Source organism: Micrasema longulum, unplaced genomic scaffold, assembly GCF_059751315.1.
Source record: "Micrasema longulum isolate JH-2025_06_02 unplaced genomic scaffold, ASM5975131v1 h1tg000928l, whole genome shotgun sequence".
NCBI lineage: Eukaryota > Metazoa > Arthropoda > Insecta > Trichoptera > Brachycentridae > Micrasema > Micrasema longulum.
The window spans coordinates 198,432-211,461 of NW_028278119.1; the positions used below are offsets into that span (position 1 = coordinate 198,432).

The 13,030-nt window shown below is 37.3% G+C and overlaps 1 protein-coding gene across 1 annotated transcript in view; it reads right to left on the bottom strand.

Moving 5' to 3' along the window:
- LOC148278107 (filamin-C-like) overlaps positions 1-13,030 on the bottom strand; it is a 99,218-nt gene that overhangs the window by 5,159 nt on the left and 81,029 nt on the right. Inside the window, 8 exon segments of the mRNA XM_088231888.1 lie at positions 524-679; positions 2,332-2,508; positions 3,308-3,556; positions 3,719-3,875; positions 5,969-6,163; positions 7,082-7,269; positions 8,138-8,296; positions 8,679-8,807. Of these exon segments, the coding sequence (XP_088088014.1) occupies positions 524-679; positions 2,332-2,508; positions 3,308-3,556; positions 3,719-3,875; positions 5,969-6,163; positions 7,082-7,269; positions 8,138-8,296; positions 8,679-8,807 (1,410 nt within the window).

The window sequence follows — 13,030 nt, forward strand, 5'->3', positions numbered from 1 at the left end:
TCAATGTGCTACAAATTAAGCACTAAAATGATTATTATTATTATAGTTGAATAATTTATATAGTGCTATTTTTTTGAAAATCTCCTCAAGGGCGCTGTACAATAAATAAATATCCCAGCACGTCTTGCAACTACAGAGCGCATGGCCGGTTGGGATTCTAGTTCCTCACTTCCAATTATGATATATTTAAATTATAACAGATAGGAGCTAGATTACAACACGTCTTGCAGCTACAGGGTGCATGGACGGTAAGAAATCTAGCCTCCATTTACATTTAATTTGACAAAAAAAAAACAGATTAAAAAAAAATAGGAGTTAGATTATAAGTCTTGCAGCTATTGAGCGCTTGGACAAAAAAATACACTATAGCTTACCCATAAAAAAAGTCACCGTTTGCCACTGAGGGCCTGTCATACAGAAAATTAGGCAAAAAAAAAAACAATTTGAATTGAAATTAAATATAGCAAAAACGAAAAGGGGAATTTCAGCGGACCGTTCAGCAACTCTCCTCTCTCCCCTGTACCTGTGCAGTGTGCTGTGAGTTCTCCCGGGCCCGCCCTTCGCGTGTCTATCCAGGAGCGGATCTCCCTCCCCACCACGCCCTGGGACAGCCCCACCCCCGAGCAGGTCACCAGCGATGCGTCCGCCCCGCCGGACACCACCACAGAGAGGGGACACCCTGGAAGTGGAATCATGCATATAGTGAAGGCGAGTATCGACACGATGGCAGGGATACCTTTCATCTTTATACAATTCCTCATTCTTCTCTAACTCATATAGTGTCCATGTTGCTCGACTGAGGAATCATCTCCCATCCACCATCAAAGATGTTACTACATTATCTCCGTTTAAATCATGTCTGATCAGATTTATTATTGTAAATGGTGTGTGAGGGTGTGTGTATATGTGTATGGGTGTGTGAGTATTGTATGTATGCGAGAGTGTGTAGTGAATATAAGTAGACTTATTGAACAGTGATTATCAAAAAAAATCTGTTTTTATGAAACCTTAATGAGGAAACCTATCAACCACCTTATCGATCGATGTAAAATTATTCAGATTGCTAAGATAAGGCGGCTTCCGTGGTGTAGTGACGCTTGACTCACGCACGGAAGGTTCCGGGTTCGATTCCCGGTGAGAACACAAAAATTAAAATGTGATTTTTCTAAAGCCTGGGTGTTCTGTGATGTGATTCACCACTGTAATTGGGCCTCTTGGCCTGTTATGGTGCAAAAAAAAAAATTTAGAATACTTTTACTTTTTTAGCTTTCTTATTTTTATTTTCTATTGATTATGTTTTGTAAATTGAATTATATAAATTATTTATTATTGAATTATAAAACTTTTATTTTATCGGTTGGTTGGAAGAAGTTGCCATTTGACAATAAGCCCGTCAATGTACAATTGACATTTTGTACAAAAAGTTAAATAAATAAAAATAAAATATCTATAGTCCTTAAAATACAGCTTGATTAGAACAAAAGTGACAACATAACTTTGTAGTTATGTCTAAGGAGTGATTTATATTGAGACATGAAAAATCATTAGTGTCTGGCATGTTAATTTTTTTTTTTTAATACAATGTTTTACATATAAATCAACATAATTTTATAAAATCAGCTTTAAAACTAAAAAAAACTTAAATAAACCTAATTATTAACGACGTTCTTACAAGGTTACATCGTCATATTAGAGATGGGGACAAACTGATCAATTAAAATCGATTGAATAAAACAATAATTCATTTGATGTTGTTCATGAAAAAAGTATAAATGTCTTATTTTTTGGTGAATAATTGTCTTAAACACACTATAATAGGCTTGTTTTTGCGTTTGTATATCAATTTTCGGAAACAGAGTTCATGTTTGCATGCAAAAACTGATAAAATCGATTTGATCGGTACATGATCAGTGATCGGTAATTTCCCGTCGCTAGTGACATTAGTTTGGCAGCTGTCATTTTAAGGACTACTATGCCGAACATTTGTCAAGAGATTCGGAGGATCTCTGGATGAGCGTTAATAGTCTACCTTTTTCCGGTGAATGCTATATATGGTATCATATCAATATAGATGGTTTCCTCGTTGTTAGAGATGCGGAGACACTCCTAAAATAGGCCACAGCCGAAACATATCACGTATTTTTGATATTTATTTATTTAAACGTGTCATTTTTTAATCCTGTTTTTTTTTCTTGTTGATAGTGGTATATTTGTAATCGCTCAAGAAAATCATAGTGAAGGTACGGCTTCCATATCTTCCTTCACTCCGTATTTAGAGCCAAAACACAAACTAGCCGTTCATTCATTTTCACACAGGTTTTTGTACCGTACCTTTTACGAGCCTGTTGTCCCACAGGACGCGCAACAGGTAGTGTCCGGGCTGCGGGGCGCAATAGGAGGCCTTCCACAGCGCGGGGCCCGAGCGCGCCAGGGCCACGCCCACCGCCCGGCCGAGAGAGCGCGTCTGCAGAACCACTTCGGGGGCTCCGCTGCCCGCCTGAGACCCGTCTGGAACCGAACGCATCGGATAAGGAACTAACCAAAACCATACACAGTAAATCATCATAATACTATCCACACCTGATGGTGTACAGTATACTAGATGCAGCATATTCCGATAGTTTGTTACATGAAGGTAAGGTGATCGGTCTTATGCTTCCAGTCCAGGAACAATAAAACATTCCAGTTTAAACAAGACTGTAGCATGGTAGGCAAACGCGCTAACTACTACATTACGAGGCGTACTTATCTCCACTCCGATCTCCTTTACATGGATTTTTGCCTGAAGGCAAAGATTGGAAAACGCTCATTCAATTCTGGTTCGATTTCACATACAGAACCGTATTCTTCATCGGCTCGGATGCAAATAAAATGTTTGACCCCAAAGCTAAAAACATAAAAAAAGAAGAAAAAAAGCATTGCAACCATAAGGGACATCAAGACAAGATCTGGACTATTTATTTAGTGCTCATTTAAATTGTCGTAAACTTAAACCAAAAAAGTCCAGATCTTGTCTTGAATTAACAATACGACAAAGACAGGTCATTGGAGAATTCAGGCCATAGTTTGTTCTATGCTGATCGATGAACAGTACTTCATTGTTTCTCAACCAACGAATCAGAATATAGAATTTTACCTGTCCCACTAATGATAGCACATTGATTTATACCATTTAGTATGCCGAACATATATATATATATAGAGTCAATATTAGTTCTACGTTTTTGTAGCCAGTATATGAATAGTTACCTCTCTCTAGTCCAAACATCCACGCATTAGTAATAATATAAGGTCTTGTTTGTAATACCTATAGTAAAGTGAGCCGTCTCTCCCACGTGGGCTGTGGCCAGCCCCCGGCCGGCCAGGAGGACCCGCTCGCTGGCGCCGCCGGCGCCCCCGGCGCCACCCGCGGCCCCGCCCACCATCACGGCGGCGCGGGGCGCGCCCGCCACGCCCACGCCCCCGTACAGCAGCTCCAGGGGGAGCTCCGCCCCCGCCGCAGAGCCCTCCGGGGGGTGGAGCGTCACAACGGAGCGGTCGTTCACCGTTTCAACCACTGGAATAAACACAAATAAATAAAATAAAGGCGAGAAAGGAGTGCAGCGTTGGTTTGGGACATGCGAGCGGATGGACAGCGAAACAACGGTTAGAAGGATTTGTGAAACGAGGAAGACCAAGAAAAACAGCGCGACTAAATAAACGTCACAAATGTTTTCACCTGCGGGTCGACCGCCGAGCATGGCCTGCAGTTCTCCTGGCCCAGCTCCGGCGGTGAGGAAAACCAGCTTGGCCGGCACTCGGAGACGCCCCCCTCCTCCACTCTCCAGCTGCATGGCCCAGCCCCCCACCACACTGACGGCTGAAGTGTCGATGACCTGTAGCAGACGTAATATTCATTAATTTATTTATTAATTTCAAATGTTATGTTTTACACATCGCACCATCTTGTGCCACGAGTCTAAAAGGGCAAAACTGAGAAAAACAACATTGAAGATTTTGATTTTTGACAACAGATAATTATAAAATAATTTATTGAATATAATTATACTGTAATACTCGTAATATACATTCAATTAAAGCAATCATTTAATGAAAAATAACTTAAATTTTTAATATTGAAACTTAATAAATATGTGCTGTGAAACTGCGATACGGAAGGCAACGGAAAACCTAACATATAAATAAATGGACAAATTATAAACAATATCCCATACGCGGATGATACTGTCCTTCTAGCAGATAGTATGGAAAGCCTGCAACTATTATTGGACAAAGTTTACACGGCAAGTTTGAATAAAGGGCTAGAGATGAATATTTCCAAGACTAAATGTATGGTTATTCGGAAAAAGCCACAAACTTTCCCAATGACTTTAAAACTTGGAGCGCAGTTTATTGAGCAAGTTCATCAATATAAATATTTAGGATGCTGGCTGAATGATAAATGGGATCACTCGCAAGAGATCAAAGTCAGAATAGAGGTGGCGCGAGACTGCTTTTTCAGGATGCGTGACCTTCTTTGCAGTAGAGACTTTAATTTAGACCTCCAAATGCGCATTACTCGATGTTACGTCTTCTCGGTACTTTTTTACCGCGTCGAAACGTGGACACTCACCCAAAACACTTCAAAACAGATCGAAGCCTTTGAAATGTGGTGCTACAGGAGGATATTGATAGAGTCCGAAACGATGATGTTCTCCGACGGATGGAAAAAGATAAAGAGGTACTGAAGACCATAAAGAAAAGAAAACTTGAGTACTTTGGGCATGTGATGAGAGGCGAAAAATATAAAATTTTACAAGTCATTCTACAGGGAAGGATTGAAGGAAGACGCAGCGCAGGTAGAAGGCGCATCTCTTGGCTTAAGAACTTGCGCGACTGGTTCCATTGCAGCACTCAGTCCTTGTTCAGGGCAGCTGCCAGTAAAGTAAGAATCGCAATGATGATTTCCAACCTCCATCAGGGAGAGGAACCATAAGAAGAAGAAGAATAAATATGTTTTGTCTGTCACATTTAGTATTATGGCAGTCTTGACAACGAGAATTTGGAGATTATCCAATTGTTTAGACAATCTCTTAAGCATCTTTCGAAATGATCGTGTCCTCCGCTTTGTTTGTTGTTAGATGACGCGCTGGAAGCGGCATCGCTCGAACCACTTAACTTCAGAGGCATTTGAGTCTGATCGCGATCGATCGCTTTTTTCCGACAAGCGGCGATTTCACAATGTTTTCAGAGGACATTTGACTATTAAGACGGATTCACTTTTGTAAAAATAACTTTTTTAAAAGATTTTAAAAACACAAACAAAACAAAACGCAAGAGGCAATAATATTACCCTGCCTGTGACAGCTGTAATACCAACATAAGAGACAAAAAGGGTTGCCATAGAAAAAAGAGACGGTATTAAAAGGCGGTTAGGAACTAGGTAACGCCGGCCGGAAGGGAGATGCTATCTCAAATAAACATATTTTGGATAAGAGAGGCAATATAATATGAGTTATATATTTAATATGGTTGGTAAAAGAAACTATTTCTATTGTTAGGAAGTTCAGTGCTATGGGAAATTTAATACAAGAAATGTTTTAAAAAATTAGAGCACTTAATTGTACAGCGAAGCTTCTCGAAAATGCATGAAACAATTAATAAAAAGTATTTTTATAAAAATAACTACATCACAAGTTCTTGCTAATCAACCAATCAACTAGAGCGTTGGATAGATTTCCGGTTTCCAGGAAGTCAACGCATCACTCGGGACAACTCGCCGACGACAACTAGTGAAGTCACGAGCGTATGTAATGTCAAAATTATGAAACGAAACGATGATAATATGAAACATTAATTTTATTTCTTGTTTTCGGCTAAGTTTGATAGTGTAGTAACAAATATATATAAGACCACTCAACTTCCTCATTATAAAAGATAACAGATAAATATCACGTGTCATCATGCACTCCACCCCTCCTCGCTTTACCTTGAGGTCCCACGGGCTGCCGGGCAGGGGGCCCTGGTGGGGACAGGACAGGCGCACCTCGTACAGCCCCACGTACACGGGGATGTAGGCGCAGCGCCACTCCCCGCGCCCCAGGGGGCTCACGCTGCACTCCAGCAGCTGTCCGGACCCTTCGCCCCACCTCTCCTCCAGCCCCGACCCGGACACTTGCTCAATCTGGAAAGGAAACATAATCACATACACTGGAACCTCGTTTTACACGGCGGGCGCGATAGCTGGTAGCACGTGTTCCGTAGTATTAGCGTTCACAGGAAAACGCTCGTAATCTTGGCGTATAATTTTTTTTATTTTTTTATTCATTTATTAGTTTATACATACAATGTTACAAAAATGGCACGAAAAAAAACTCTGGCAAATTCTGCTTGTATTAGGAGTAGGCTCAGTATATGAAGGGTCGGCAAGCCAGAAATATTAATACGCCTAATGTTGCAATCGGTTCCTATATGGGCAAATGCCTGTTCTAAGAGACCGATTTGTTGCGGCAAATATGGTTTTCGAATATGTTTCCTATAAATAAAAACAATATTGAAGAAATAAAAAAAACAATTAAATCCCAAAAGAGAAGAAAAGAAAAAAAAAATTACAGTTTACATTAAATGTAAAAATACAATTAAATATATAAATATAAAGCATACATACACATACACATACATACATATATACACATATATACACACATATACATATATATACACACATTCATACACAATGTATATGCACATGCGAAAATACAATAAATTTATATATGATTCAATGGGATAGCATAATATTTAGATTACTATCTTCAATAAATTCTCCGATTCCTTACTTCCAATGTCTGTCAACCAAATTTTTAAATTTCTTTTCAATACTGATGGTTTATCAGATTTCCAAAATGACGGTATCAGGTTGTATAGTTTAGGTTCGTTAGATAGAAATGATTTTTGGAATACCGCTGTACGTGCTATTGGAATCACCAAATCGTTTCTTACTGTACTCCTGGTTGAGTGCGCATGACTCACAATCACCAATATATCAAAAGTAACTAACCCAAAGAGTTACGAGGAAAACTATCCATCACTGTTACTTTTTTACCTGGACGTTGGGTTGTGCGTGTGGCGACACTACGGTAAAGACGGCCTCTTTTCCCACGTGGGCCGTGGTGAGGCCTGCCCCCGAGGCGCGCGCGGCACTCCCCGGGGGGCTGCTGGCGCCGCCGCCCGCGCCCCCGCCGCGCCCCGACACCACGCCCACCGACAGGGGGCTGCCCGGGACTCCGATACCTAGAGACAAACATAACAAAAAAATTCAAATATGTGACAAAAAAAAAAATATTTATGGAAAGATTACGAAATGTAATAGATTTAAAAAGTAGTATTCTCATATATAAAACAATAATATGTCCACACATAAATTACTGTTCTTCAAATCTTTTTTTATGTAATGAAGGAGAAATTAAAAATATACAAATTCTTCAAAATAAGGCAATGAGGATTATACTCGAAAGAAATATCTATTTTAACGTAGAAAAAATGCACAAAGAAATTGGCTCGCTCACAGTAAAGCTAGAATATTTCATAGTCCCTCGACTGGTACCTGAAGCGTAAGACTGATCATCTTATCTTCGCGTAACAAAAATGATCAAGATACGCTGCGATTGGTGTACCAATGCAGAGCCCTAGGAAAGGGAATGATGATGTATTCTCCTAAGTAAAAAAGGGTAAATTATTATCGCAAACTAAATTTAAGGTAGGTCCAGTGTAATTGACCTTTTTGATTAAGTGTCTAATTGTCTTAAAGGACATTTTCAAGCAAATACAACCTAAGTGACGTTCCGACGTCTTTTAGGGTTAGTTTTTCACTATTTTCATTTTTGAAAGAAAAATGCTGTATTATCGTTTTACTTAAATGTGACAGGCAGTTGACACTGTTTAGGAAGAATAAAGTCTTTACGTCAATAACTTACGATGCAGAAAGGAGGAATGTATTTAGCAGTAACTTCCAATTTTAGAACAAGAATACTAAAAAGATTAGTTAATAATACATAACTGATTTGATTAAATACAAAATTAGGTACTGATTGTGTAGTCGAATTTTTAGGGAAGCATCGGTTCCGTCAAATCTACGGACGGACCACGCATAGTTTCTAACCTCCATAAGAGCAGTAAATCCTGTAGTGTCCCGGGGTGTTGGGAAGCAGCTGGACGGAGTGGCCCCCGTCGGCCTCCACGGTCTCCACGGCTAGCCCCTGGCCCTGGGGCCCCGTGGCTGACACCTCCAACTCTGCCAGACCAGCCCCGCTCGTGCTAACTGAAGAGAAAAATAACGAAACAATGTATTTTATTTGTTTTATTAAACAGAAATATTTAAAATATGAGACGTGTTAAAACGAAGACGGATGCCGGGGAATGTCCCCACTGTTTTTCATTCTGAGTAATGAGCAATAAATGTTTTCTTATTACTTTATCCAGACAGCGAGGCTAATTTTTACAATTAAAGTAAATTTAACAATGTGTAAAAGGCACTTGTGCCATATTAATTAACTAGTATAATATATTATACTCATGCCTTTTTCTTCTTATGCTCTTTTTATCCTATTTTCAAATAGAGGAAATACAGATTTTTAAAAAACATGTTGAAAAAAGCCAGTGGGGTTTCAACCAAGGTTGAAAATATTAAAAAAAAAACTCACTTGTGAAGCAGATAGGTGTGTGGACGCTCACATTTCCGTGTGGAACATTGGTCAGCTGAACCTTGGAGGGTTCGTACGCGTGGCAGGTGAATGGACTTCCCGAGACCGGCTTGGATAGATGCAGTACCTCTGTAATTCGTATTGATATAGTAAACATTCTGGATAAAAATGTACGTGTATCATTGTGTTTGAACTAAGAATGTAAAAGTATCGTCAATAATCTGCACTAAGAATGTAAAAGTATCATCAATAATCTGCACTAAGAATGTGTCATCAATAATCTGTAATCAGAATGTAAAAGAGTCATCAATAATCTGCACTGGGAATATAAAAGTATTGTCGATAATCTGCACTAAGCATGTGAAAGTATCGTCAATAATCTGCACTAAGAATGTAAAAGTATCATCAATAATCTGCACTAAGAATGTGTCATCAATAATCTGTAATCAGAATGTAAAAGAGTCATCAATAATCTGCACTGGGAATGTAAAAGTATTGTCAATAATCTGCACTAAGAATGTAAAAGTATCGTCAATAATCTGCACTAAGAACGTAAAAGTATTGTCAATAATCTACACTAAGAATTATTGTTATTATTATATTAATTTTAAGCTGATATGTTTCCATCTATTTTAACGAAAGTTAGTTGCTGGCGCATTTAATTTTTTCTAAAACAAATCTATTCCATTTTTGAACCCATTGAGACTACACAGCTCTTGTGGCAGCTTATTCCAACCATCAACAACCCTATTGCTCGGGAAATGCTTCCGTGGATTTAGATTGAATCTTATTTTCTCCAGCCTGAGACTGTGGCCTCGAAGACGAGCATCTTGTTTAATCTTGAACATGGTATCCAAATTTGGGCAGCTATAGTGACTGTTGAGTGAGAGAATATAAAAGTATTGTCAATAATCTGCACTAAGATGTAAAAGTACCGTCAATAATCTGCACTAAGAATGTAAAAGTATCTTCAATTATCTGCAATAAGAATGTAAAAGTATCATCAGGCATAAGGATTATCAAGAACCAAGAAAAAGAATTGGGAGTCATTTTTGTGATAATTTATTTATTGATTTATTTATTTATTTATTGATTTACACGCCCAATGGGCTTTTACATATTTTAGAAATTACATTTAAGTGCAGCAGTGAAACATAAGTATGTAAATTTGGTTAAAATAAAAGATAACATAAGAAAAGCTAAAAAATACAATAATAAGTAAAAATCAGGAAATGTACCAACATAGGTATATGGTACATAGAAAAATATTTAAAAAATTTACATATGAAAACATACACGCATACATATACATACATATAAGTTTATACATTATTAAAGAGATACATGAGAAAAAGAAATAGTAAATAAAGAAAAATATTAAGAAATTTTACATAAATTAATTTATAACCTTTTGAATACTTAACCTATATTTATATAAAGACAGACAAAATATATCAACTTCACCATACTCGTTACCTAGCCGGTGTAGTCTAGGTATTGGTGAATTGTAATAATAATTGTGACTGCCAGGAGATTCAAAAAATAACGTTAGCTGCCGAGTATTTCGAAGAGGTACTTTCAAGCTGATAACACTAGTTAATTCCGGGACGTCCAATACGCCATTCGCTATTTTATATAAATTTAATAAGTCATTTATAATCCTTCTTTTACATAGAGTTGACATATTTAGTGTACATAATAAATTATCATAATCAATATTTTCAGCGGGTATATTAAGTTTGTAATTGACGAATCTAAGGAATTTACGTTGTACTCTTTCTAACTTTAAAATATGAACATTGTAATAAGGTGACCAAATTGTTGAATTGAATTCTAAATTACTTCTAACCAAGGCAGTAAATAGCACTTTGAGGGTAGTGATGGAATTAAAATCCTTTACAGTTCGCTGCAAATATCCAAGACATTTCATTGCCTTATTAGTGATGGTATCAATGTGAGGAATAAATGTCAATTTTTCGTCAAAAACTATCCCCAAATCCTTTATTTGTGTAACTCTTCCCAGATTGATATTATTAATGTTGTAATCGAATATTATGGGTTTTTTACTTCTTGTAAATGATATTACACAACACTTGTCGACATTTAAATAAAGTTCATTTTTCTGGCACCAGTTGTACAGCCTTACCAAATTAGACTGAAGAACTCCACAATCGGTATCAGAGGTAACAGTTTTTGAAATTTTAAGATCGTCGGCAAAGAGAAGAATGTCTACTTTCTCAAATATCGACACAATGTCATTAACAAACAAAGAAAACAGTACTGGTCCCAGGTGGGAGCCTTGGGGTACCCCACTAGATGCCTCAAACTGATACGAGTTATAACCGAATACTTTTACTAAGATTTTCCTTGATGACAGGTAGCTTTTAAACCATTCCAAGATATTACCAGTAATTCCCAATGAACTAAGTTTGTGTATTAAAATTGTATGAGAAACCTTGTCGAACGCTTTACTAAAGTCAGTATAAATTGTATCAGTCTGATGACGTCCCTCCATTGATGTGATCAACCGATTCTGATGCAACATAAGGTTTGTAAGAGTTGATCTACCAGTTATGAAACCATGTTGTAACGGAGTGATAACTTTACTAATTTCATTGGTGAACTTAGTTAGCAAAACAGATTCCAGTAACTTTGGAATGGCTGACTGAATACAAATGGGTCGGTAATTGGAGACGTCAGTTTTATCTCCTTTTTTATAAATGGGGGTTAAGTATGAGATCTTCCATTTCTTGGGAAAGTTTCCAGTTTTCAAGGACAAGTTAAAAATTTTTGTAAGTGGACCAGTTAAAGAGGGACAACATTGTATAAGAAGAAGTGTAGGGATATTGTCTGGCCCAGCGCTTTTTTTTGGATCTAAGGCACAAATCCCCTTTTTTACATCAGAATCAGTAAATACACAGTCGTTAAAATCAATTAAATCTGTATTATCAATACTGTGTAACCTAGAATTAGAAGTAGAACTATAAACACCGCTAAAGTAATCAGCAAATAAATTGGCAACTTCCTGTGGTGTGTCTGCCATTTTGCGTTTGTAATACACTGTGGACGGAATTCCAGATTCCCTACTGTTAAGAATCTTGGAAAATTTAAAAATATGTTGCGGCTTAGATGCAGCCTCGACTTCAAATTTACTTACACAGTCTTGATAACAGGTTTTAGAAAGCTGCTTAGACAAAATTCTCAATTTCGAAAATTCTTCATAATCTTTAATGTCTCGAGACCTTTTAAAATTACTATGAGCAATCTTTTTATGTAGTATAACTTCAATAAGTTTTTTACTAAACCATTTAGGAAAATGACTTGCTATGAATTTAGTTTTAGGCACAGATGACTCAATGGCAGTATCAAGGATATGATAAAATTGTGCAATTATATCGTCTACATTTAAATTTTGATTTAAAAAGTTCCAATCACTGCTAAGGATAAATGAGTTAATGGCAGGAAAATCTGCTTTAAAAAAGTTTAATCTAACATCAGAGGTTTTGTACTTTGCTAAAATAAGGGATCCAAAATTAATGCATAAAGGTGGATGGTATCTATCAATTGGTAAAATATTTTCATTTGCAAGTTGCACTGAAATGTTATCTGAATTAGAAAAAACAAGATCCAAGAGACGAGTAAGACAATTATAAACATAATTTGCTTGACGGAGATTTAAAAAAATTGACATTTCAATTATCTCACTTGACCCATGGTCTATGCCATCACTAGATTTAGTGTTGATACCATCTGGATCCCACTGTATATTGGGTAAGTTGTAGTCACCCGTCAAAACTATAGTGGCCTCAGGATACCGCCTTCGTAGACATTCCACTTCCAAATAATGATCTTTGTAGGTTTGCGTATCAGACGAAGGGGGAATATACACACAGCCTATTATTATTTTTTCTCGTTTTGATGAAATCATTACAAAAATTTGTTCAAAATTTTGTTTTTTACATTTGAGCATTCGTGATGAGAACTTAGTCGATACTGCAATCAAAACTCCTCCTCCACGAGATCTGTTAGAAGCAAGTTTATCCCGATCATTTCTATATATCAGGTGGTTGCTAAAACCAAGTTCGGTATTGTCGATGTTGTTGTTCAACCATGTTTCTGTAAATGAGTAAATGTCGAAATCCGTAGTTGGTAATGCAGTTTTAAGTGTCTGTAGTTTAGTTCTCACCCCCCTTACATTTTGATAGTAGAGTTTGATGGATTGTCGTTTTTTGTAAACATCTTCACTATTTTAGGATTGTTATTTATGTATTTTATTGTGATATCAGTCTCGCCGCTTGCTTTTCTACTATCAAGTTCATTACGAAGTTCGATAAGCTGTTTCCTTTGTAATG